Here is a 27,747-nt window from a genome sequence, read left to right as displayed (position 1 = left end):
TTGACTGGTTAAGGGATGCTCAGATAGCTGATAAAATGTTTCTGGAAGAGAGTAGCATTTGAATTGGTAGACTAAGTAAAGAAGGTCTGCCCTCACCAATGTGGGCAGATTGACATTGAGGACCTACGTAGAATGAAAAGGCAGAGGAAGGGTAAATTCTCTTGGGAAGGTGCACCACACTTTTGGCACATGGAGTTGACTGTAGTCAAATTCATAGGAAGTCCACAAAGTTTACAAAAGAACTTTATTGGCAAAAGTACCAGTACCAACTAAAAGGCAGAGGAAGGACAAATTCTCTTTTGGAGCTGGGACATCCATTTTTCTCTGCCCTTGGACACCAGAGGTGCTGGTTCTTGGGCCTTGGGACTTCAGGACTCACACCAGCAGCTCCCTTGGTTCTCAGGGCTTTTGCCTTGGACTGAGAGCTACACCACTGGCTTCCACAGTACTCAGGCCTTCGGACTCAGACTGAATCACACCACTGGCTTCTCTGGTTCTCTGCTTACACACAGTATATTGTGGGCTCTCTAAGCCTCCATAAGTGCATGAGCCAATTCCCATAACAAATTTCTAGTCATATATCTATATATATCCTATCGGCTCTGTTTCTCTGGAAACCCTGAGTAACATGGTGGAAGCTGGGAGAAGAAGGGATAGTGAATGCTCGGCAATTATGATAGAAGTCTTTATATATTGAAATATTGGTGCCAATTTTTCACTCTTAATAGAATTGGAAACAGAGAGAGATAAAGGGAGGCAAATCTTGAAAGAAATTGTGGGCTCACCACACCTTTTGACATGTGGAGGTGACTATAGTCAAATTCATAGGAAGTTCACAAAGTTTAAAAAAGAACTTTATTGACAAAAGTACCAGTGCCAGCTAAAAGAGACTGACATTCTACAAGGTACAAACAGATTATTTGTCTCTAGTTTTCTACAGGCAGAAAGCAGGTTGAAGAACCCATTTATCCACCAAAAAAGGCATATTCTCTAATGTCCTTTGCAAGTGATTAAGGAAGATGAGGGAAAAAGAATGATTCCCTAGAGTGCAGAACCAAGAGCTATGGAAGATAGACTGGAAGGTCATTCTTAGGGAGTAGAAACAGTGTGTAATCATGAAACATAATTCCCTCCAATAGAGGAACCTGACAAGCATTGTCCAATGAGGTTTCCTAATTGCTATGGACCAGTGGCTGTCACCTGCTTCCATTTCTACCCTTTGTGAATAAGAGTATTTTTTGTGATTATTGTCTCTATTCCATCATTTGTTGTATGTGATAAAAGGATACTTGCTCTTTTAATTCACAGGTCTCTATATCAAGAAGGACTATATCTGGACCTGATGTAGATCATGAGATCCTGGACTTCAAAGATGTGATGGAACTTTTAGGGGTTTTGGGATAGGAGTGGGTCTATTTTTACATGTGGTAAATATATAATTATAATCAAGAAAGCAGATTGTGGTAGATTAAATTACTGGTCCCAATTCTTCACTACCCTGTAGTAGCATTATGCACACATGAGCCTTTGCTATGGCTGCATGGTGAACAGTGTACTTCCTCATCCTCCTCACTTTGGGCTTCATTAGATGACTTTCTTTTGTATATGGGATGTCAGTGGAAGTGATATGAGCAAAAGCTTGAAATACTCTTGCATGCTGGGTTTTCCTGCTTGTCTGCTGTGACCAGCACGAAAAAAGCTTGTCCTGGATAACGTCTTTCAGCAGGGGCTCAGAATAGGACATGTGAAGTAGAGGCACTGTGCTGCAGCTGACCCTTGGGCCCACAGCGTGAAGCAGACCTTCCTCTGTCAACCCACAAACGCACAGCTTAGAGCTGACCTGAACCTAACCTTGCGGTTGTAGTCCAGCCTAGCTCAGCTACATTACCACTGACCTACAGACCCAGGAGAAAAGATAATTGTCTTAAACCACTGACTATGGAATGGGTTGTGCAGCAGTAGTGAGATAATCACTGACCAATATAAGTTATTGCAATAATTCGCAAGGCTATCATGGGAACTAGGACCAAGGTGGTAACAATGGAAGTGGTGAGAAGTAGGCAGATTCTGAGTATCTTTCATGGGTACAGCCCACAGGTTTTGCTGATAGATGGTATATGGGGTGTGAAAGAAGGTGATGCATTAAAGACGAATTCAAGGTTTTTGGCCTGAGCAAATGGAAGAATGGAGCAGCCATTTTTGAATGGAAGAACTTGGGTGTGGGGGAAGTTTCAGATTTGGGGACAATATCAGGAGTCATTTTTTATATGTTACTTTTGAGATGCCTACAGACATCCAAATAGGGATGTTATGTAGGCAGCTGAATATAGAAGTTCGCAGGTAGAGGAGAGAAAGGTCTGGGAGTAATCATTAAGAAGATTGGATTTTAAAGCTACGAAACTGCAGGAAATCAAGTGAGTGTAGAAATGGGGTCAAAAGACTGAGCCTAAGGGCACATAGCATTTAGTGGTTGGGGAGTTGAAGAGTTACCAGTAAAGGGAATTGAGAAGGAACAGCCAGAGAGACAAGAGGAAAACCAGATAAGTTCTAATAAAGTGTCATTCATACGTGTTGTTCTCGTAATATCACACCCATTGCTCGCCTTTTCCTTTTCCTCCTTCACTACAAGTATCACCACCACTAGATCTGTCTCTCTCTCTCTGTGTGTGTGTGTGTGTGTGTGTGTGTGTGTGTGTGTGTGTATGGAATGCACAGTGTTAGTCACTTTATGTGTGTAACAAGAGAATTTACTGAAAAGGCTAACTCATCTCTTTTTTTTTCCTGCTATATACTCACTAGGGAAAAAAATCCCTTTTTTTCTCTTCTGGTCTCCTCTACAGGTCAGGGAATCTAAGTCTTTGCATAAATTCTGGGTCCTCCCTTGACAATTCTCTAAGCAGGATGGCTCTGTCTGAGAGGGGAAGGTGTTAGAAGCTGGTGCTTTCAGTGGAATGGGAGGGACGAACAGCTGGAATCCTGGAGGAGAACTGATTTCTTTTACTCTGTAAGCCTGGAGGAAAGGGGTTAAGGAGGGGAGGAAGGGGGATATTAGAGACTTGTGTTTAGCTAGCATGAAACTCTCTATAGTGGCAGCAAGATTTTGGAAGGAGAAAGGCTGCCTGTATGAGTGGACATTAGAGAATGAATGCCACAACCTTGGAAGCGTTGGTGTGAATCAACTGTGTTTGAGTGGCGATCACTTGGGGGAACCTCTGTTGCAGAGTCTGATAAAGGCTCAGTGCCAGGGAAGGGCAGTGAGGCACCTGAAATAAAACTGCTTTGCAGAAAGAACATGTCTAAGCCTAGGACAAGGATCAAAGTATTTGTAGGAGAGTATTTGTTGTGACAACATATACCTGGTTTTAGAAGCTCCTCAGGACTGAGCCATCCTGGCTTGTTTTTGAGTTTTGGGGGAAGACTGACTTTGTGACTATAAACCAAGAGAGATGTAATCCTGGAACTAAATCATGGGTCATCCACTGTGGTGCAGGCAGGATTGGAACCAGCCAGAGAATCGCCTTAGTCTGCTGGACTATACTACAACATTATGGTAGAAGGCAACAGCATTAACTAAATGGTAAGACTCCACTTTCCACCCTTAGTATTGGGAAGAGAACTGCACCCTTTGGTCTAAGACATGAACTCTCAGTTTCTTCGACAATCAAGGGTGGAGAGGCCTCAAAAAGGAGAGACTGAACTTTCTAAAAATAAGGCACTGGGGATTTGAATGGTTCATTGAAAACATAAAAGAGATAAAGCCTCTGAGTTTGTGAAACAGGCATTACCATTTGTATACTTAAAAACTTGGGAAGTTTTAACTGAAGAAGTCAGCATGATATGATAGCTTTTGCTTTTTCCAGTATGATGTTATTAGTCTTGTTCTGTGTGGTTCTGGAGAGCAAAACAATAAAGAATTGTAAATTGCATGAGTGTAAGAACAAATATTCACTATTAATTCCCAGCACATGAATAGTGCTCAATACATTTTCAATAAATGATTGAATACATGTATGAAAAATGAAAGCCAGTGGGTTAAACTTACAAGGAGGCAGGGTTTCTTTCTTTTCTTTTTTTTTTTTTTGAGATGGAGTCTTGCTCTGTCGCCCAGGCTGGAGTGCAGTGGTGCAATCTCAGTTCACTGCAACCTCCACTTCCCAGGTTCAAGCAATTCTCCTGCCTCAGCCTCCCAAGTAGCTGGGATTACAGGTGTGCGCCACCATGCCTGGCAAATTTTTGTATTTTTAGTAGACATGGGGTTTCACCATGTGGGCCAGGCTGAAGGAGGCAGATTTTTGTTCCAGCTTATCTTTCTAAAAATTCCAAAAGAAAATAGACTATCATTAAGAAGCAGTGAAATTTTTTATCACTAGGAGTGAAACAGGAGCTAAAGAACATTTTTGGGGGATGTGATAGAGAGGATTTATTCATTTGATAATGGTTAAAACACATAACCTCTGAGATCTCTGTAATCTCAGATGCTTTTGTTCTGTAATTCTAAATCCAAGGGTCTCTATAGATAGGCTTGAGACAAGTGTAAACAAACTCATGATCTCAGAGAAATCTTCAAGTGGCATGTTTCAATGGTATGCTTATTAAACAAATGCTCATGACAGATTTTCACAACAGCAACGAATGTTATTTCACAACATCAAATCTTCCTTCCTCAGGAAAAAATGACATTAACAAGAAGGTTGATGGATTTGGATTATTTTTCATGTGTCCTGGAGGTAAAACCAGTGTCCTCACTTGTTTTCCTCTTTTTCCTCATTTTGAAGACTATCTGTTTTCATTTTCTTTACCTCCTCTCTGGCTACGTGTCCCCGGAAGGCAGCTTGGATTTTGACAGCAGCAACCTCTTCTTTTTCCTTATCTTCCTCAGAAGAGTCCTTCATCGAAAGGAGAAAAAGTAAGAGACTCTTTAAACATGCCGTATTTTTGATGCCATAAAAATAATGCAACAAATTTAATCAATTTAGGGATGCAACTATCTGAGAGTTGTTGCTTCCTGAGGGAATTTCATATATTGTCACATTGTATATGTACCAAATAGCAAATGCCAAAATAGCAGACATTTTGTTCGCCTGAGACACAAAAAGGAACTCGGAAGTTTGAACTTCGACATTGTAGAGAGTGAGTTCTTCTTTCTATGAGGACTAGTCCACAAGAGTCTGGAGTATGAAGAATACAGATAGATATTAGAAGACATATCTTTTAATATGTCTCTGCAACGAAAGATCATTGCCAACTTTCTTTCCCCCAAAATAGTGTCTATTTAAGTTTCCTGAGCAATAACATTTTTTGGGGGGTTTGGGGGGACAAGAAAGAATCTTTGAGGCATAGTAAAAATGTTAAGGAGAAAGAATAGTAAATGTTATGTTTCAAAATAATCACAATGATATATAATGAATTAGAATAACTTCTCAATTTCTCAATGATTAGCTAATCATAGTCATACATTTAAAGTGAGGTGCCAAAGAGAAATCCATTTAGTCCAATAATGTCAGTTTTAACATGGTTGGTTGAACTATGGCACATACCCTCTTTTAAAAAAAATTGGGTATAAATTTTTAGCTCTAAATTTACAGACAGTAAAATGCATGAATCTTCAGAGTACAATTGAATATATAGCTTTTAATATATCTTTTAAAATTATAGAAATGACATGTATACACTTTAAAAAACTCAAATGTCACTGGCAGTGATAATTTTCTCCCTCTATCCAAATCCTGCTCCTGGGAGATACCCATTATTATGAGTTGAGTATCTACATCCTTCCAAAATTTCTCTATATGCAAATATATTCATATGGGTATATATATATATGTGCCTTTTTATTTTAAAAATGAGATCATGCTAATCACAGAGTTCTGCAGCTACTTTTTCCATGTAACGATATATCTTGGTTCTCTTTTTCTGTGTTATTAGTCAGTGTATAACTCTACTCATTCTTTTTTTATGACATCATTATATTATACTGATGTACTTTTATTTAATATTTACTCAATCTCATATTAATGGACCTTTGGGTTGCTCAAGCCTCCTATCCCCCCATTATAAACAATGAGACAAATCTAGCTCTTAAACTTTTAAATGCAAACAGAATGGTACAAAATTCTTTGAGACGACATCCTAATATAGGCAAACAAATACACTCAAGTTTGAAATCAATGAGATCCCTACTCAAACTCAAACTCATGAAAACCTGTGTAAGAGCACCTATGAAAGATGTAAGGAAATAAAACTCCCTTCTTGCTTGACTTCCTGTTACATCTTAATGTTAATCTTCCTGTTATATCTTAATGTTATTTCAGTACAACCTAATAGTAAATAAATAAAATCCATTTAGTCCAATAATGTCAGTTTTAACATGGTTGGTTGAACTTTGGCACATACCCTCTTTTAAAAAAAATTGGTTATAAGTTTGTAGCTATAAATTTACAGACAGTAAAATGCATGAATCTTCAGAGTACAATTGAATATAATTGAATACAATGGAAATTGAATATAATTGAATATAACAGAAAACAATACAATTGAATAACCTGTACATCTTTTTTTTTTTCTTTTTTGAAACTGAGTCTTGCTCTGTCGCCCAGGCTGGAGCGCAGTGGCCTGATCTCAGCTCACTGCAAGCTCCGCCTCCTGGGTTTATGCCATTCTCCTGCCTCAGCCTCCTGAGTAGCTGGGACTACAGGTGCCCGCCGCCTCGCCTGGCTAGTTTTTTGTATTTTTTAGTAGAGACGGGGTTTCACCAAGTTAGCCAGGATGGTCTCGATCTCCTGACCTCGTGATCTGCCTGTCTCGGCCTCCCAAAGTGCTGGGATTACAGGCTTGAGCCACCGCGCCCGGCCACCTGTAAATCCTATAAGGAAAAGCAATGCATCACTAGGTAGGAAGTAGGGTATTCCTTGAGGGGATATCCATTCTGGCTGCCAGTTCTTGGGCAACTACCTGGGACCTAAGACATAAAAAGGAACTCAGAAGTTTGAACTTCGACGTTGTAGAGAGTGAGTTCTTCTTTCTTATGAGGCCTAGTCCACAAGAGTCTGGAGTATGAAGAATACAGACAATGGTGTACTGGTAAGTGTTCTAACAACTGGCTCTCCAGAAGAAACAAAACCCTGATTTGCAGTGTTTGCCATGGTCTTAATATTCTCACTGTTGCTGACTTCAAGTTATTAAAGTGACATTACCGAACATAGGCCTTTTGGTATGTCCTTTTTTTTTTTTTTTTTTTTTTTTTGAGGAGTCTTGCACTGTTGCCCAGGCTGGAGTGCAGTGGTGTGACCTTGGCTCACTACAACCTCCGCCTCCTGAGTTCACGTCATTCTCCTGCCTCAGCCTCCCAAGTAGCTGGAACTACAGGCGCCCGCCTCCACAGTCGGCTAATTTTTTTGTATTTTTAGTAGAGATGGGGTTTCACCGTGATCTGCCCGCCTTGGCCTCCCAAAGTGCTGGGATTACAGGCGTGAGCCACCGCACCTGGCCTCTGCTATGTCTTGACTGCTTGGATGTAGTATATCAGGCACAAAGGCATTTTTGTAGAGGGTTATGCATGGAAGACAAATAAGCCACATTGTTGTAAAGCCATTATTTTGGCTGTATGTAATTCCCTGTGATTTTTCCTTTTGTTATCTCTGAACATTTGCTATTGTGTAGTGGTGACAGCACCAATTAGTGAAAAATTCCCAAAGTGGAAGATGAATCTGAAGGATCATGACTAGGGCTGTGAGTTCTGTCTGCCCTTCCCCATAGGGAGATTTTTCCATCCATTAACAATCTTGAAAAATAAGATTTAATTTTTAAGGGAAAAATGAGTTTGTGATCATAAGAGGCATGGCTGAAAATGATCTACCAGTTAGTTTATCACTGATGTTAATTATCTGGAAAAGTAAAATCATAATTTTGACAATAAAGATAACAGACATTCATATTTAGAGTTCAATTTTAAATTGGGCAATATCATTGTTTGTAGGAATCCAATAGTACATGAAAAATGTTACATACTAAGATGGTGACTGATGCCTCTTCCTCCTTCCCAGGTATCTGAGATTCTTCTTGTTTAGGGTCACTTTTCTCAGGTGGTTCTTGCTCCTGGACAGGTAGAAGAGAGCCAAATCAGCAATGTTTCCAAAATAACAAAATCTGGTATCAAACTGCTTAGAAGTAATGAAATATTACTTTAAATTACTGAGAAATAGGGGGAATTAAATACTACATATTTATCTTTTAATAAGGAAAATACATGGAAACAAGAAGAAATAATAAAAGCTCTTAAGGGAATATGTGTAAACAAATATTAAAGACCAAATAATTGGCAAAAATGTTTGATCTATTGCTTTTGGAATGTGTGTACCACTGTTTTATGTTAAAAATAAACCACTGTCCTATACTAAAAGTTGGTAAGATGATGTAATGAATCCTGAACAAAGTATAAAAAAGAGGTTCCAATAGTTTCTAAAATAGGAATAAATGACATTGTCTTCCAGAATGTGACATCAAATTGACTTTTTAGTGACATTTATGGATTAAAACTAGTCAAAGAAGTAACTTTTGCTGTGGAGTTTTGCTTTATGATTTAAATATAAAAGGAGAAACCACCTCTGCCTATTTTGACGTGGCTATTTAAGTCTTCCTCCATTGCTAATTCACACCTATGGAAAGAGCTTCTTTAACCCATAAAACCAAAATTTAAGTATAAGTTAATCAAATAAAGCCTTTAAAATTAAAAAAAGAAACACCCCAAAATTGCTATGTGACGCAAGGATTTTAACATTTTTCAACATTATTCCTTTGATATCGATAAAACATGAATACAACTAAAACATGAGCACAGAGAATCTAGTAACATGGAAATAGACAGAACGCGCCCATATCTGCAGGCACAAATGGATGGAACTTCACTTTCAAACTCGCGTACTAAGTGACAACTCCTTCTTCAGGAAATTCCCCAAATCTACTGGAGAACACCACCAAAACCTGAACTTTGTGAATTCTTTTCAATTCTAATATCTGCTGTGCTTTGTGGCTAATAGTACTACCTCAGTTGTCTAGAGCAGTGTTCTCAAATTTTAATGTACCTACGAATTATTCTGGTGATCTCTTAAAAATGTAACTTCTGATTTGTAGACCTGGAGTGGGGCCCAATACTTTGAATTTCTTCTTTTTCTTTTATATTTGTACACATTTATGGAGTACATGTACAATTTTGTTACATGTGTGGATTGGTGATCAAGTCAGGGCTTTTAGGGTGTCAGTCACCCAAATAATGTACATTTTAGCCTTTAACCAATTTCTCATTATTGTCCCTTCTCCCACCGCTCCTCACTCTTCTGAGTCTCCATTATCTATCATTCCACTGTCTATGCCCATTTAAACACATTTTTTCAGCACCCACTTATGAATGAAAACAAGCACTACATGTCTTTCTGTGCCTGGCTTGTTTCACTTAAGATAATGGCCTCCTGTTTCATCCACGTTGCTAGAAAAGACATGACTTCATTCTTTATTATGGCTGAATTGTATTCCATTGTGTATATATCCCATATTTTCCTTATTCATTCATCCATTGGACAGACACTTAGGTTGATTCCATATCTTTGCTGTTGTGAATGGTGTTGCAAACAACATAAAAATGAAGGTATCTTTTGATGTATTGATTTATTTTCCTTTGGGTAGATATCTAGCACAGAGATTGCTGGACTGAATGGTCATTCTATTTTTAGTTATCTGTGAAATCTCCATACTGCTTTCGTTAGAGGCTGTACTAATTTACATTCCTGACAACAGTGTATAAGAGTTCTCCTTTCTCTGCATCCTTGCCAGTATCTGTTATTGTCTTTTTCATAATAGTCATTCTGAGTGGGGTAAGATAATATCTTATTGTAGTTTTGATTTGTACTTCTCTGATGATTAGTGATTTTGAGCATTTTTAAATACACCTGTTGGACACTGTATGTCTTCTTCTAAAAAAATCTCTATTCATATCCTTTTCCAAGTACTTTTTCCTCCCTTCTTCCCTCCTTCCCTCCCTCCCTCCTTTCTTTCTCTCTTTCTTTTTGAGACAGTGCCTCGCTCTGTTGCCCAGGCTGGAGTGTACTACAGCCTTGGCCTGTGGGCTCAAGTGGTCCTCTCACCTTAGCCTCCCAAGTAGCTGGGGCCTACAGGTGCACACCACCACATCTGGCTAATTTTTTGAAGAGATGGGTTTTGACATGTTGGGCATGCTAATGTCAAGCTCCCGGGCTCAAGCAGTCTTCCTGCCTTGCCTCCCAAAGTGCTGGGATTACAGGCATGAACCACCACTCCCAGCCCTTTGCCCACTTTTTAATGGGATTACTTATTTTTTGTTGTTGTTGAATTGTTGGACTCCCTTGTGTATTTTGGATATTAGTCCCTTGTTGGATTAATAGTTTGCAAATATTTTCTCCCATTCAACAGCTTATGTCTTCACTCTGTTGATTATTTCTTTTACTGTGCAGAAGCTTCTTAGTTTAATTAAGTCCCATTTGTCTATTTTTGTTTTTGTTGCCTGTGCTTTTGTGGTCTTAGTCATACATTCTTTGCCTAGACCAATATCCAGAAAAGTTTCCCCTAGGTTTTCTTCTAGTATTTTTATAGTTTTAGGTCTTATGTTTAAGTCTTTAATCCATGATGAGTTGATTTTTGTGTACAATGGGAGATAGGGGTCCAGTTTCATTTTTCTACATATGGCTCTCCAATTTTGCCAGCACTATTTATTGAAGAGGATGATATCCTTTCCACAGTATATGTTCTTATCAGCTTTGCTAAAGATCAGTTGGCTATATGTACATGGCTTTATTTCTGGCTCCTCTCCTCTATTCCGTTGATCTATGTATCTGTTTTTATACCAGTTCTGTGCTGTTTTGGTTACTATAGCCTTGTATTAGGTTGGTGCAAAAGTAATTGGGACTTTTCCACTGAAAGTAATAGCAAAAATGGCAATTACTTTTGCACCAACCTATAATATCATTTGAAGTCAGGTAATGTGATGTTTCCAGTTTTGTTCTTCCTGTTCAGGATTGCTTTGGCTATTTGGACTCTTTTTTGGTTCCATATGAATTTTAGGATTGTTTTTCCCAATTCTGTGAAAAGTGAGTTGGTACTTTGATAGGGATAGCAATGAATCTGTAGATTGTTTTGAGAAGTATGGTCATTTTAAAGTTATTAATTCTTCTGATCCATGAGCCTGTGATGTTTTTCCATTTGTTTGTGTCATCTTCAATTGGTTTCATCAGTGTTCTGTAGTTTTTCTTGTACAGTTTTTTCACCTCCTTGGTTACATTTACTCCTATGTGTTTTTTAAAGGTATTATAAATGGAATTGCCTTCTTGATTCCTTTCTCAGTTAGACTGTTATTAGTGTATGGAAATGCTACTGATTTTTGTGCATTGATTTTGTATCCTGTAATTTTATTGAATTCATTTAACAAATCTAAGAGTTTTATTGTGGAGTCTTTAGATTTTTCTAGATATAAGATTATATCGGGATTCAGGCATGGTGGCTCATGTCTGTAATCCCGGCACTTTGGGAGGCCAAGACAGGATGATCGCTTGAGGCCAGGAGTTTGAGACCTGCCTGAATATAGCAAAAGCCCGTTTTTACAAAAGACAAAAACATTATTCAGTGTGGTGGCACATGTTTGTAGTCCTAGCAAATTGGGAGGCTAAGATGGGAGGATCCCTTGAGCCCAGGAGGCCAAGGCTACAGTGAGCTATAATTACACCATGGCACTCCAGCCTGGATGACAGAATGAGACCCCATCTCCGAATATATATACATATATATATCAGCAAACAGAGATATGTGACTTCCTGTTTTCCAGTATGGATGCTTTTAATTTCTTTCCCTTACCTCATTGCTCTGGCTAGGACTTCCAGTACTATGTTGAATAGGAAGGGTGAAAATGGGCATCCTTGTCTTGTTCCTGTTCTTTGGGGGATTGCTTTCAACTTTTTCCCATTTGGTATAATATTAGCTGTGGGATTTTTGTATATGGCATTTATTGTTTTGAGGTATGTTCCTTCTCTGCCTAGTTTGTTGAGGTTTTTTATCATGAAGGGATGTCGGATTTTATCAAATGCTTTTTCTGCATATGGTTTTTGTCTTTCATTTTGTTGATGTGATGTATCACATTTATTGATTTGCATATGTTGAACCATCCTTGCATCCCTGGTTTAAAACTGATTTTATCATGGTGTATTACCTTTTTGATGTGCTGTTGGATTCTGTTTGCTAGTATTCTGTTGAAGATTTTTGAATCTATGTTCATCAGGAATATTTGTCTGTAGTTTTCTGTTTTTGTTGGGTCCTTGTCTCGTTTTGGTATTAGGGTGATACTGGCTTCATAGAATGAGTTAGGAAGAATCCGTTCTTCTCAATTTTTTGGAATAGTTTCAGGAGGCTTGGTATTAGTTCTCCTTTGTATGCACAACTGGGTAGAATTTGGCTGTGAATCCATCCAGTCCTAGGCTTTTTTTTGGTGGTGTTGGGGTGGGGGAGATTTTTATTACTGAATCAATCTTGCTACTTGTTATTAGTCTGTTCAGGTTTTCTATTTCTTCCTGGTTCAATCTTGGTAGGTTGTATATTTCCAGGAAATTATCTATTTCCTCTACGTTTTCTAGTTTGTGAGTGTATAATTGTTCATAATGGTCTCTGATGACCATTTGTATTTCTGTGCTATCAGTTGTAATATCTTCTTTTTCATTTCTGATTTTGTTTATTTGGGTCTTCTCTCTTCTTGGTTAGTCTAGCTGGCCATTTATCAATTTTATTTATCTTTTCAATGAACCAAGTTTTTGTTTTGTTAATCCTTTGTATTGTTATTTTAGTCTCTATTTTATTTAGTTTTGCTCTGATCTTTGTTCTCTCTTCTGCTACTGTTTGGTTTGTTCTTGCTTTTCAAGTTGCTTGAGGTTCATCCTTTGATTATTAATTTGTAATCTTTCTGCATTTTTGATGTAGGCATTTATTGCTATCAACTTCTCTCTTAGCACTACTTTTTCTGTATACCATAGATTTGGATATGTTGTGTTTCCAGTTTTCATTTGTTTTAAACAGTTTTTAAAAATTTCTGTCTTAAGTTTTTTTTTAATCCAATAGACATTCAGAGACATGTTGTTTGATTTCCATGTATTTGTATCATTTCCAAAGTTCCTCTTGGTATTGATTTTTAGTTTAATTCCACTGTGGTCTGACAAGATACTTGATATTATTTTGACTTTTTAAAATTTGTTGAGACTTGTTTTGTGCCCTAACATAATATGGTCAATCTTTGACAATGTTCCATGTGCTGATGAAAAGAATACATATTCTGCAGTTGTTGGGTAGCATGTTCTGTAAATGTCTGTTAGGTCCATTTGCTTAAAGTCAGGTTTCAGTCCAATGCTATTGTATCAATCCATTCTTACAGTGCTATGAAGAAATACCTGAGACTGGGTAATTTATAAAGAAAAGAGGTTTAATTGACTCACAGTTCTGCATGGCTGGGGAGACCTCAGGAAACTTACTATCAAGGCGGAAGGCACCTCTTCAAAGGGTGGCAAGAGAGAGAATGAGAGCAGGGCAAAGAGAGAAAAGCCCCTTATTAAACCACCCCCCAACCCATGATTCCATTACCTCCACAAGATCCCGCCCATGATATATGGGAATTATGAGAACTATAATTCAAGATGAGATTTGGGTGAGGACACAGCCAAAGTATATCATTTGGCCCCTGGCCCCTCCCAAATATCATGCTCTTACATTTCAAAATAGAATCATGCCTTTCCAACAGTCCCCCAAAGTCTTAACTCATTCCAGCATTAACCCAAAAGTTCAAGTTCAAAGTCTTATTTGAGACAAGGCAAGTTCCTTATGCCTATGAGCTTATAAAATCAAAAGCAAGTTAGTTACTTCCAAGATACAATGGGAGTACAGGCATTGGGTAAATACAGCTGCCCCAAATGGGAGAAATTGGCCAAAACAACGGTGCTACAGGCCCCATGTAGGTCTGAAATCCAACAGGGCAGTCATTAAACCTTAAAGTTCCAAGATGATCTTCTTTGAGTCCATGTCTCATATCCATGGTGTGCTGATGCAAGAGGTGGGCTCCCATGGCCTTGGGAAGCTCCACCCCTGTGGCTTTGCAGGGTAAAGCTCCCTTCTTGGCTGCTTTCATGGGCTGGCATTGAGTGTATGCAGCTTTTCCATGCGCACAGTGCAAGCTGTTGGTGGATCTACCATTCTAGGATCTGGAGGACGGTGGCCCTCTTCTCACAGTTCCACCAGGCAGTGCCCCAATGGGGACTCTGTGTGGGCTCCGATCTCACATTTCCCTTCTGCACTACCCTAGTAGAGGTTCTCCATGGGGGCTCTGAACCTGCTGCAAACTTCTGCCTGGACATCCAGGTGCATCCGCTGCAATCTAGGTGGAGTTTCCCACACTTCAATTCTTGACTTCTGTGGACCCACAGGCTCAACACCACATGTAAGCCACCAAGGCTTGGAGTTTGCACCCTATGAAGCAATGGCCTGAACTGTACATTGGCCCCTTTGAACCAGGGCTGGAGTTGAAGCAGCTGGGACACAGGGCACCATGTCCCGAGGCTACATAGAGCAGGGGAGCCCTGGGTCTGGCCCAGGAAACCATTTTTCCCTTCTACACCTCCAGGATTGTGATGGGAGGTTGCTGTGAAGGTCTCTGACATACCCTAGAGACATTTTCCCCATTGTCTTGGTGATTAACATTTAGCTTCTCATTACTTATGCAAATTTCTGCAGCCAGCTTGAATTTCTCCCCAGAAAATGGGGTTTGCTTTCTGTTGTGTCATCAGGCTGCAAATTTTCCAAACTTTTATGATCTACTTCCTCTTGAATGCTTTGCTGCTTAGAAATTTCTTCTGCCAGATACCGTAAATTATCTCTCTCAAGTTCAAAGTTCCACAGATCTTTAGGGAAGAGGCAAAATGCTGCCAGTCTCTTTGTATAGTAAGAGTGACCTTTACTCCAGTTTTCAACAAGTTCCTCATCTCCATCTTAGACCACCTTAGCCTAGACTTCGTTGTCCATATCACTATCAGCATTTTGGTCAAAGCTATTCAACAAGTCTTTAGGAAGTTCCAAACTTTCCAACATCTTCCTGTCTTCTGAGCCCTCCAAATGGTTCCAACCTCTGCCTGTTACCCAGTTCCAAAGTTACTTCCACATTTTTGGGTATCTTTATAGCAGTGCCTTACTCTCTGCAGTACCAATTTACTGTATTAGGCTGGGAGCAGTGGTTCATGACTGTAATCCCAGTAATTTGGGAAGCAGAGGTGGATGGATCACTTGAGCCCAGGAGTTTGAGACTAGCCTGGCCAACATGGTGAAAATACAAAATACAAAAATTAGCTGGGCGTGGTGGCACGCACCTGTAATTCCAGGTACTCGGGAGGCTGAAGCAGGACAATCACTTGAACCCAGGAGGTGGGGGTTGCAGTGAGCTGAGATTGTGCCACTGCACTCCAGCCTGGGTGACAGAATGAGACTTTGCCTAAAAAAAAAATCACTATATTAGTCTGTTCTTATGCTGCTATGAAGAAATACCTGAGACTGGGTAATTTATTAAGAAAAGAAGTTTAATTGATTCACAGTTCTGCATGGCTGAGGAGGCCTCAGAAAACTTACAATCATGGTGGAAGGCATCTCTTCATAGGGTGGCAGGAGAGAGAATGAGAGCTGAGCAAAGGGGGGAAAAGCCCCTTATTAAACCATCACCCCCCATGATTCAATTACCTCCCACTGCATCCCTCCCACAACATGTGGGGATTATGGGAACTACAATTCAAGATGAGATTTGGGTGGGGACACAGTCAAATGATATCAGTTACTTTGTTTATTTTCTGTCTAGATAATTTGCCTAATGCTTTCAGTGGGGTGTTGAAGCCTCTCACTATTATTGTATTGTAGTCTACCTCTGTCTTTAGACATAGTAATTTTTTTTTTAATGAATCTGGTTGTTCCAGTGCTGGGTGTATATATATTTACAATTGTTATATTCTCTTACTGAATTGATCCCTTTATCATTATAAAATAAACTTGTTTGTTGTTGTTTTTTACTGTTTTTGACTTAAAGTCTGTTTTACCTAATATAATTATAGCTATTTCTGCTTGCTTTTGGTTTCTGTTGGCATGGAATATCTTTTTCTACCTCTTTACTTTCAGTCAATATGTTTTTACAGGTAAGGTGAGTTTCTTATTAGCAGCATTTAGTTGAATCATTTTGGTTTTTTTTTTTAAAGAAATCCATTCAGTCAGTCTATAGCTTTTATGTTGAACATTTAATCCATATATGTTTAAAGTTATTATTGATATGTAGAGTTTTGTTCCTTTTGTCATATTGTTAATTGCTTTCTGGTTATTTTATACATTATTTGTTTCTTTTTCTCTTACTGTTTGTCACTGTGGATTGGTGGAATTCTGTAGTGGTGCTATTTGATTCATTTCTGTTCCTCCTTTGTGTGATCGCTTTAACAGTGAATTTCATACTTTCATGTGTTTTCATGATGCTAAATGCCATCTTTTTGCTTCCAAGTTTAGGATTTCCTCGAAGACTTCTTGTAGGGTCAGCCTCGTACAGACAAATGCCCTCAGCATTTGCTTGTTTGGGAAATACTTTATTTCTCCTTCATTTATGAAGGCTAATTTTGCTGGATATAGAATTCTTGGCTGATGGTTGTTTTCTTCCAGCTCTTTGGCCTGTCAGCTTTCTGCTGAGAAGTATGGTTATTAGTCTGATTGGGTTTCCCTCACAGTTGATGAGATGTTTTTCTCTTGCTGTTTTTAGAATTCACTCTTTGACTTTAGATAGTTTGATTCTAATGTGCTGTGGTGAAAACTTTTTTTTTTGCATTGTATTTGTTTGGGGAATCACTGCACCTCCTATATCTAGATGTTTAAATCTCTTGCTAAACTTGCGATGCCTTCATCTATTATTGCATTAAACAGGTTTTCTAAGCCTTCTGATCTTTTTGTCCTTGGGGATACCAATAATTCAAATATTCAGCTGATTTATGTTGTCCCAAATGTCTTAAAGGCTTTGTTTATTCTTTTTTATTTTTGTCTTACTGGATTGTTTCAGACATGTAATCAAGTTCTAAAAATTTTTTTTTCTACCTAGTCTAGTCTATTATTAAAGCTTTTGAATGTATTTTATATTTCCTTCAATAAATTCTTCAATTCCAGAACTTATGTTAGGGTTTTTTTAAAAATAAAAATCTATCCCCTTGTAAAATTTTTCATTCATATCCTGAATTGTTTCACGGAGTTCTCTGTATTGGTTTTCAGATTTATCTTGCACCTCACTGACCATATTTAAAAATCAGTATTTTGACTTCCTTATCTGAGACTTTAAGAATTTCATTCCAGTTACGATCTATTGCTGGAGAATTGTTGTGTTCATTCTGGGGTGTCATATTTCCTTGTTTTTCATGTTTCCTGTGAGACTCTGAATTTCTATCAAGTTTCCAGTTGATGCCAATAATGCTGATACCACACAGCCTTTCTCAACCAGCATTCATTATCTGAACCATGGAACACAGAGAATATTTTGAGTGGCTCTTTTCTCAATTCTCCCAAGGATGGTACCTAACCAGAACCATTCTAGATACAAAGCAGGACACCGATTCCTTACATGCAATTAGTGCCTTTGGTTTAGGCCTTAATTTTTTTGAGGAAACTTGGTTGAGAAAGCTGTCTTTGTAAAGCTGCTGAAGAGAAAGATAGGCTCAGACTCTGAAAAAACTATACCATTACCATCTTTAATTCTAACCAGTCTATTGTATCAATGATATAATATCAATGATAATGAAATAATTGGACTAATAGTGTTTTGGTCTATGAAATATCATCTATTAATTCAGTAATTATTTGTGGAGTACCTGCTATTTAGCACTGTGATGCTGAAAACATTTGAAGAATAAATGATGAAATAATTATTCATAACTTTTAAGCAACTTCTTCCTGGTGTTCATTGTTAAACTTAAGTGAAATATCTGTACATGACTCAGATACTTTAGAAAAATATTCTCATCAAAAAATCCCAGCACAATTAAAAAGATTTAATAAGGTATTTGTGATGCCTCCTCACATAATTCTCACAATTCTGGGGATAGCCTAATAATCACTAGCTGTTGACAGAGAGAAGAAATAGCCAAATCCAATAGCTTCAAAGGACCATACCTCGAATGCATGATTGTTATAGAAGCGGTCTTCTACCTTACTCCCCCATTCTGCTGGATCAAAGTTGGTTTCTAAATAATAAAAATATAGTAACTTCAGATTTACTTGATTTCATTAAGGTAAATGTAGAATTAGTAACACAAATATAAGTTTCTCGTTTCAAATTATAGGTTCTTTACTGACAGTCCAAAATCTTATTGACATTGTACATAGCCTAGCACTGCAGACATTACCCGTGATTATTAAATATATAATAACCAACTGAACATTGGATAAGCCTTTGGGGATATTTAGAAAAGCACTAAAAACATAATTTCTGCCTTCATAGAATTTATAATAAAAAGGGAAAAAGAACAAATGCCAGTACTTAAATATAAATGTAGACACTTAGAACATGTATTAGTAAACACAGAAAAATGTATAAAACTAAATGCTAAGTTGTCAGAAAGTTTGGAAAAGTGAAGGATGGGAGAAATTTTTTTTAATGAAGTATATTAGGTAGACAGTTGACATAGACAAGGAGAGGTATTTATTTTTAAATAATTTTTTCTTTAACTTTATGTTATGAAAAATTTCAAAGCTAAAAAGTAGATAACAAACTCCCATAAGCATATTGTCTAGATTCAATGATCAACCCATGATTTATTTTATCTATAACCTTTTCTTCTAATTATTTTTCTGCACTTTCTTCTGATTATTTTTAACCCAACCCCTCCCTTGCATCCTGTTATTTTATCTACAATTATTTATTTCACAATGTATCTCAATATATACTCTCTTAAAATATAACCACAACACCATTATCATACTTCAAAATACTAAAAATATTAACAATTCCCTAATATCCTCAACTATTCAGTCAACTATCCAAATTTCTTCCATTGTCTGTTTATTTGTTGGTTCAAATCAGGACCCTGAAAATGGGCATGCACAACCCTTTGTATGTCTTTTAAATTTCTTTTAAAGGAAGATCCCCCAGTCCCTATTCTTTCCTTGCAATTTATTTGTTGATGAAATTAGGTCATTTTCTCTTTGGAGTTTTTCACAGTTCAGATGTTTCTGATTATCCCCATGGTGGCTTTTAACAAGTTCTTCTGCCTTTGAATTTCCTGTAGACTGGCAGCTAGATGTATAGATTTGATCTGATTCAGGTTTGATGGTTTGATTTTTTTTCTGCAAGTATACTTGATTGGTAGTGCTGTGTAATTCTGTCATAAAATTTATAATGTCTGGTTACTCTTTTTATAATTTTTATCGGCCCCCTGATGATCTTTGCTTAGATCATTTCTTTAGGGGATGTGAAATGGTAATGCTCTAATTTGATCAATACTTTTTTATTTTCTGGAGTACTCATTAAAGAAAACTTTTTCTCATCAACTGTTTGGTTACTCTGAAGAACAGTTCTTACAGAAAAGAAAGGTTAAAGGTTTAGTTCTTTCCTTTTATTTATCAGTTTTCAGAATAATCAGTTGGATTCCTAGGATCCTCTCAAGATGACCAATGAGTTTTTTCTTTAACCATCACAAATTCATGAATGTTTAGGAAAATGGATTCATTTCAATCCAATGCACATATTATTCTTATTGATGCTCTAATTATTAAACATTTGTCTAGTGGTAGCTTATTCAGGTGCTCAAATGTTCCTGAGTCCTTTGGAAACACCTCTAGCAACCTTTGATAGCTTCCTTGTTTTCTGGTATGGCAAGACGTTCAGCCTAATCTTGTATGTTTCCTGCCAAGTTCATGAAATTAGCTTGTTCTCCAAGAAGCCCTCATTCCTGGGAATGGTATTTAGAGATGACAACCTAGAAGCTGAGTGCTCACTGGTACTAGGTTGGTCATTCTTTTGAGGCCTTTAATGTACAGAGCTAGAAAATACTTCTTTCATTTTTTAAAGAGAAAACATGAGGTTACACTGATATTTTTCAACTCAAATTTAAGATTACAGGATTTTATTAACCTCTTTCATCTTCATAATTATATGTTATTTTTCCTACACCAAAAATCTTATTCCTAATAACACTAGCTTAGTTCCTTACTTGCTTTGTTCTACAATACATAAATTCAATATATAATTTCAGAATAACCATACCATAATATGATTAACAATGATTACTGAAAGCAGCTTAAGGGGTTTTTTTTTTTAAAGTTCATTTTGTTTTTAGGATATATGCACTAGGCACGTACAGTCAAATTGCTCCATTTTAATATCACTTGAAATAATTCCTTTCTGTGTGGTTATGTCACCCAATCTATACTAGTTAGGCTCATATGTTTCACATTTTAGAAACTGCTTTTCTTGGCCGGTGTGGTGGCTCACGACTGTAATCCCAGCACTTTAGGAGGCCGAGGGGGGTGGATCACGAGGTCAGGAGATCGAGACCATCCTGTCTAACATGCTGAAAACCCGTAACATGCTGAAAACCCGTCTCTACTAAAAATACAAAAAAAAAAAAAAAAAAATTGCTGGGCGTGATGACAGGTGCCTGTAGTCCCAGCTACTCGGGAGGCTGAGGCAGGAGAATGGCGTGAATCCAGGAGGCGGAGCTTGCAGTGAGCCGAGATCGGGCCATTGTACTCCAGCCTGGGCGACAGAGGGAGACTCCGTCTCAAAATAAATAAAAATTAAAAACTACTTTTTTTTTTTTTTCAATTTTTATTTTGAGACGGAGTCTTGCTCTGTCGCCAAGCTGGAGTGCAGTGGTGCGATCTCGGCCCACTGGAACCTCTGCCTCCCGGGTTCAAGCCATTCCCCTGCCTCAGCCTCCTGAGTAGCTTAACAATTTTAAATTTAAAATTATAACTATGTAAACTTTTATGATTCCAAAATCAAGATATTTTCTATAATGTTCTCTCTAATCTACCCTGTTCACTTTCTCCTAAAGGTAAATGTTAAGTTTTTAAAGATTTACTTTTCCATTTAAAAATAAAAACAAAGCTGGGCATGGTGCTTCATGCCTGTAATCCCAGCACTTTAGGAGGCAGAGGCTGGCAGATGCTTGAGCTCAGGAGTTCAAGACCAGCCTGGGCAACATGGCAAAACCCTGTCTCTACCAAAAAAACAAAAAACAAAAACCAAAAAACAAAAAACAAAAATTAGCCCAGCGCGTCTGTGCATGCCTGTAGTTCCAGCTACTTGGGAGGATGAAGTGGGACGACTGCTTGAGCCTGGGAGGTTGCAGTGGAGCCACGATCCACAATTATACCACTGCACTCCAGCCTGGGCGACAGAGCCAGAGCCAAACCCTGTGGCAAATACACACACACACACAGATATATATATTTATATCAATCTCTTTTGTTAAATGATAGCACACTGGCCAGGTGTTGTTTCTCACAGCTGTTATGCCAGCACTTTGGGAGGCTGAGGCAGGAGGATCATCACTTGAGCCCAGGAGTTTGAGGCCAGCCTGGACAACACTGTGAGACCCCCCGTTTGTATCAAAAAAATGGTAGCACACTAAGCACACTTTTCCCCATCTTGCTGTTTTCACTGAATATATCCTGAAAATCACTCTACAGTATCATCCATAGTATTATCGAGAGGTCTTTCTCATTTTTGAAAACAGCTATATATATAACTCAGTTGTGTAGATGTATTATAGTTTGTTCACTCAACCTCCTATGGATATTTGGGTTGTTTCTACAAAGAATGATGCACTGAAAAGTGTAGAAGTGGCACTTCTGGGTCAAAGGTTTAATACATATATAATTTTGGTAGGTATTGCTAAGTTCCCCTCCTGGAAGTTATGGCATTTTGCTTATCTACCAGCAATGTATATAAATGCATATTATCCCACAGCCTACAGAGTATGTTGGCTCTTTGCCAATGTAATGGAGGGGTTGTTATTGGTAGCTCAGTGTAGTTTTGATCTGGACTTCTGTTACTATGGATGTTTGAATATCTTTTCATAAGTGCCCTTTATGTTCATTTTTGTGTGAATTGTTTGCTCATATCTCTTGCCAATATTTTCTATTGGGTTCTATAAGCCTATAACATACTGTTTTTACAAACTATTTATTTATTAGGGCTATTAACCCATTGGGATGTAAATTGCAAATATTTTTTGTCTTTTGTAGTTTTGTTTTCCTCACAGTGCTTTTTCTCATGTAAAAGTTTAATTTTATGTTGTCAATTTATAACAATCTTTTCTCTAATTGCTTCCAAATTTTGAAGCAATTAAAGCAATTTAGCTAGCAAAATTTTTTCTTCTCATAGAGAAATTCATCCATGTTTTCTTCTAGTATCTGTATGGTTTCTTTTAAAAAACATTTATATACTCGACTAATTTGGAATTTGTCCTTGTATATGATATAAGAAATTGATCCAATTTTATCTTTTTCCTTCTTTATCTTAAAATAATAAAAAGTCCACCTTTTTCCTAGTGACCTGAAATACCATTTAAATCATATACTAACATGTTTCCTGTCACACAAATAAAAATTAAGAGTAGTAACCACCTATGATGAATGCTGGCAAGGGAATTCTTGCATTGTGTGGGGACTGAGCCAGAAGTCCATAGTGATTATTTTTTTTTCCTTTTTGAAGAGACTGAATTCTGATACTTACATCTTCTGGATAATTTGCCTTTGGTTGACATGGGTGGAATTGGGTGTGGTGCTTACAATTTTTTCAAATGGTTTTACTCATTGTTTATTAGAGAGCTAGTGTCCTAAGACCATTAATCTGAATCATTATTTGCTTTAATTATTGTGATCCAGTAACAATGACGCAAATGTTTTTATAATGGAATGTTTCTGAGTTCTAAAATTAAATAAATGACTAAAGACTTTTACTGCATGAATTTGTAGTTAATCTTATAATAAAATTAATGTTCATTACAATTCACCTCTTTTCCCAAATAATTTTTTTCCCCTTCCAACTTTTATTTTAGGTTCAAGGGACACATGTGCAGATTTGTTACATGGTTAAATTCTGTGTTAAGGGGCTTTGGTGTAGAGACAATTTTGTCACCAAGGTAATCAGCATAATGCCTGATAGGTAGCTTTTCAATCCTCACTCTCCTCCTACCTCTGCCCTCAAATAGGCCCCCAAGTCTATTGCCAAATGATTTCTCTTAATAACTTTCCTCTTCTACATATAGTTTATCAAATGTGCTCAGTGGAAAATATTTAACGTTTCAGATTGTGCAACAAATATTCCCACTGACCGGATATGGAAAAGACCAGCAACATTCAGGAAATTGGCAGAGATTTTGAGCTCTGTGAGGGCAGGGCATAAAAAGCAAGGGGTGGAGCTATGCAGTGTGTATGGGAGTTGTTTTAATTCCACCCTTGTACCAGGTTTTCTTCCACTATAAAATTATTACAATTGAATGTTTGTTTGCTTGTGCCTGTTTCTAGTCACCTTTACCACTCCGTTGGAATACTGTAATAAAAAGTAATGATGACAAGAATTTACACAAAATGGATATTCTAATCAAGAATGGCTTTCCGGGGGTTGGGGCGGGGGTCACAGGAGTGGGGAAGGGGACTCACTGTGTTGCCCAGGATGGAGTGCAGTGGCTATTCACAGGTTTACTCATAGCTCACTACTGTCTTGAATCCCTGGGCTCAAGTGATCCTCTTGCTTCAGCCCCTGAGTAGCTGGTACTAAAGGTGCGCACCACCATGCCTGGCTAAGGATAGGTTTTTAGTACCAAACTGGTAAAGTCCTGACAGTCATAAACCTTCAAGGTTGGGGATTTATAAATTTTATTATGGGAGTGAAGGAATTTTGCTTTGGCTTTCAACCAAAGAGTTATTGTTAGTGGGGATCTGGGTCTCTGTGCAGGATGGAATTTAGCATAAAGAATATAAATTACGTTTCCAAGCTGGTAGTTCGCCTTTCAAAGCAGGTTGTCTGTGCCGTTATTGCAGAACAGTTTCATATACCCCAGTGAATATCAGTTTATTTAAGGAGTGCAGAATTCTTTTTGCAGCACTTATAATACTTACAAATGGAAGGAATCAAAATTGAAAGGAAACTACAGATACTCATTTCAGGAATAATAGTCAGCTGCCAGGGATGCACAAGAACAGTGTGCTGGAACGTGACGAGGGTAGACTATATGATCTTTTTTCCCCCACTGATTTCTCCCAAGAAATGTATGTTCTTTTGCAGTTACCGTCCACACTGCATGCCCATGAGAAATACAATGAAGATGGTCTGAATAATGAACTGGTAATTTTCGATAATACGGAACGAATTTAAGAAAACATATCAAAGAGGTACATACTGTTTCAAAGAGCAAGAACTGTTAACGGAAACTCCCTGCCTCATAAAGGCTTTCTGCAGAATGGAGATGGTCTTAAGCAAGTTTTACTATAAACAAATGCTTAGTTTCTTATTTTAAAAAATGACTAATTTTAGAAAGCTTACTCTCTCTTTTCTCTAGAAGGCTCTCAAAATAGGCTGCTGCAAAAGCTGGTATATTGTCCGGTTGCTCTCTCAGAATCTCGCGTGTCAGCCCTTCAAGAAGATTCCCAAATCCTTGTGGAATTCGGTAGTGGGTGTTGGAGAATGGAATCGACATCTTCTTGGTAAGAACTGCCTATGGAACCTAAAGATTCATTAAAGAATACTGTCTTTAAATTTATCTGATTTTACTTTTATAATCACAACTATGCCAACAAATTATTTCTGAGACCCACATTTTTTTAACTTGAATTCTTTTTTCTCTAACACAACCCAAGTCCATCTATTTCTTCCAAAGGGTTTTGAAATCTCCATTATGGATTAGAAAAATACAAATACAGACCCATTCACTAGGCCAAATCATTTTTTTTAAACCCTACAAAAAACCCATAATTTTCAATATGACTTTTTCTCTTTACCCTTTGTATTCTCAAAAGGTAAGGGTAATTTTTGCTATCACACAGGAATTTAGAGAGAATGATTGTTAAAAACTTAAATTGAATTCATTATCAATTGCTGAGAAGACCCTCTTTGAGGTCTATTTTTTTTTTTAAAGAGTAGAAATTAGTCCTGGTTCTAGAAATTAATTTGTTGAATGAAGAAATTGCACAACCTTTCCCTTTGCTGCCACTTCTGAAGCATGGCCCACAATGCTTCGAACACCTTTGTACTGTGGAATGGGGTTGTGCCTGCGTGTGTGTGAGGGAGGGGAGGGATGGGATGGGATGGGGCTGTGTGCCATGATTTTGAAATCCCAGCCTCTAAAGTTTTAGAATTCTTATATTTTCCGGTTTCTTCTTGACTAGGCTGTCTCTCTGTCTTGCAATACAAGGGCCAGATTAAGGGTAGCTGCTAAGCAGTGGGCTGAGCTGCTGAGTATGAAAAGACCTGGCCTGTTAACCTGGCTGAGTATGAAAAGACCTGGCCTGTTAACGTGAGAGTGTGCGTCAATGCGGAATAGAGGTGGAAGCCGTGGTAGGGGTGCAGGTTGGGAGAACTAGGCGGTTTGATGAGACTATGGAGGGTTCTCGTTTCATCGCTTTTTTCTTTTTTTCCTTTGAGACGGTGTCTCTGGCCTGGAACTCCTGGGCTCCAGCGATGCTCCCGCCTCAGCCTCCCGAGCAGTTGGGATTACAGGCGCGCGCCACCACGCCTGACTCCTCTCTTTTGCTTTTTCTGAGGGAGCAGTAGATAGAGGTATCGAACCATTCTAGGGTGGTGAAAAGGGCTGGCGAGATTCTGAACCAATGTGGGCAGAGGAGGGCTGGCGGGGGGGCAGACGTTGAGGACCTGGGATTTCAGATTCGTGCAGAATGGGCTGCCTCGGCTCCAAACGGCCCAGGGCTCCGAGGATGTGTCTGGGATGCAGAGAGAGTACAAGAGACGAAGGGAAAAGGCTAGGTCTCGGTGTCGGAGAGGAAGTGGGGAAGCGGCCTCACCTCCTTTCTCTCCAAGCAGGTGCCACCGGTTCCGGTTGTTTTTCTCGTTGCTGGGTAACCGTTTTTACTTAAAAAAAAAAAAAAAACAAAACTACGGCGGCCGAGAAGGGGAGCGCACGGCCCAGTCCTGAGGTCGCGGGAGGCTCCGAGGACTGCAAAAGGGTGGAGCCGGCCTCACCCCCGCCCAGGCCCCGCCCCTGCCCAGGCCCCGCCCCCGCCGGGAGCCCACCTTCCCAGTCCCGAGCGGCGGGCGGATCCTTGCAAGCATGGTGGCGCCGGGGCTTGTACTCGGGCTGGTGCTGCCATTAATCCTGTGGGCCGACCGAAGTGCAGGTGAGGCGGCCCGGCTCGGCCGGACCCCTGCCCCTCAGCCTGTGCGGGCTCCGAGACCCCGTGTCCCCTGGGGGACACGGATCCGCGCCCCTTTCTCAAGGTCGACGAAGGAACCTAGCTAGGCTAGGTGCTCGCGTCTCTGACCTAGGCCCGGTCTGCAGGGGTCTGCTGGGTTGGACCCCGGCCTCTCCACTTTCTCCACCCCCACTCACCATTCCTAACAGGCAGCCTGTGCGCAGGAAGAAAGTGCGGTTTGTCTTAGTGGGGAGGCCCAAATGTGCCCAGAAAGAGGCTTTCGGGGTCCTGGAGTAACTGCAGGGGAGCTCGGAGGAAAGGAGGGGAAGCTAGTTAGATAATATTTGGAAACAGGTGACTGAATCTTCCAAAACATTTCAGCGCTACCCCCTCAGTGGTGCCCTTGGGGAGGGTTTGCTTCAGGCGGGGTTCCTTAGGGGAATTAAATTTTACTCGTTTAAGTGGTTATTAGGGCTAAGAAATACAACCCCCTCACTAGCTCAGACTATTTAAGGCTCAGTTTTGATTTCTGGTGCAGCTTACAGATATTGGTGGTGAGATAATGTGAGTGGCATAAGGGAGGATGCTGGCTCGCTTTGGCTGTTGTGCAGGTCAGATCTTGATCTTGCCATTTGAATACCCTAGGCTGGATACTGGGTCACAGTATGGAGAAAGCAGAAGGTACAATCTGTCTGATAATGCAAACTAAAGTGATAATAATGTTGGATTTCTTCCTTTCTTTTTAAAAACTCTCAAAGCGTGGACCCCAGCGATCCCTGTTAGGAAATGAAAGTTTGGGCAGAACAGCCTGCAGAAAAATGAACGCTGCTCTACCTGACAGCCAGAAAAGTACCTAGCTTCAGACAAACTGCAGGCCATCAATGATTGTTTAGAGTCTAACAAAAGTGCAAAATGCTAGCACTCTGTATGCCATTTCCTGACTCTTATCTCCACTCAGTGACCTTTGAGATCCATCTTATGAGGTAGGGAGAAGATATTTTATTAGATTTTCAGTTAAAGGCTGTTTATTTTAGTGTCAGTATTTTATCCTCCTTTGGGTCGTATTGTTACATCACCTTCATTAACATTGATCACATTTTTCATTCATTAGTACTCTACTTGGTTGCATATTCTGACATTTTTCCTTTAAATCATTCTCCCTGTGCCCATGTTTACCATGTAATACTTGAGATGTACAAAATTATATGTAGCAATAACACAATAAAATGAACACCCATGAGAGCAGCACCCAACTTAGAACTAGAACACTGCCAGTCTATTGAGCCTGGCATTGTGCTCCTTGTCAATGCCACCGGAACT

At 38.9% G+C, this 27,747-nt stretch overlaps 2 protein-coding genes across 3 annotated transcripts in view; one reads left to right on the top strand and one right to left on the bottom strand.

Annotated features, from left to right (window-relative positions):
• Positions 1 to 837: 837 nt before the first annotated feature.
• SPA17 (sperm autoantigenic protein 17) lies at positions 838 to 26,148 on the bottom strand. 2 transcript variants are annotated; one of them, XM_077960324.1, is made up of 5 exons: positions 26,080 to 26,148; positions 24,605 to 24,776; positions 18,223 to 18,293; positions 8,008 to 8,094; positions 838 to 4,886 (listed from the first exon to the last, which is right to left on the bottom strand). In XM_077960324.1, the coding sequence occupies exons 2-5, from the start codon at positions 24,756 to 24,758 to the stop codon at positions 4,743 to 4,745; spliced, it is 456 nt and encodes a 151-aa protein (XP_077816450.1). In that variant the 5' UTR covers positions 24,759 to 24,776; positions 26,080 to 26,148; the 3' UTR covers positions 838 to 4,742. The 2 variants fall into 2 exon arrangements, with proteins under 2 accessions (XP_077816450.1, NP_001165553.1); NM_001172082.1 differs by having other exon boundaries at positions 4,743 to 4,886; positions 24,605 to 24,785; positions 26,080 to 26,128.
• A 178-nt stretch (positions 26,149 to 26,326) lies between these two features.
• SIAE (sialic acid acetylesterase) overlaps positions 26,327 to 27,747 on the top strand; it is a 37,252-nt gene continuing 35,831 nt past the window's right edge. The window contains 1 exon segment of the mRNA NM_001261504.1: positions 26,327 to 26,412. Within this exon segment, the coding sequence (NP_001248433.1) occupies positions 26,346 to 26,412 (67 nt within the window). The 5' untranslated portion in view covers positions 26,327 to 26,345.

The sequence above is a fragment of the Macaca mulatta genome, chromosome 14 (genome assembly GCF_049350105.2).
Source record: "Macaca mulatta isolate MMU2019108-1 chromosome 14, T2T-MMU8v2.0, whole genome shotgun sequence".
Classification (NCBI taxonomy): Eukaryota; Metazoa; Chordata; class Mammalia; order Primates; family Cercopithecidae; genus Macaca; species Macaca mulatta.
The sequence above is the reverse complement of the archived record's forward strand: the minus strand, read 5'-3'. Positions and strand labels throughout refer to the sequence as shown.

Bases quoted from the DNA above. Each gene is read 5' to 3' on its own strand.
- SPA17 (XM_077960324.1), bottom strand. From the start codon at position 24,758: ATGTCGATTCCATTCTCCAACACCCACTACCGAATTCCACAAGGATTT. The intron at 18,294-24,604 runs GTAAGCTTTCTA...TTTATTATTTAG, and splicing joins CCTTCTAGAGAAAAGAGAGA to AAACCAACTTTGATCCAGCA. The intron at 8,095-18,222 runs GTATGGTCCTTT...CTACCTGTCCAG, and splicing joins ATAACAATCATGCATTCGAG to GAGCAAGAACCACCTGAGAA.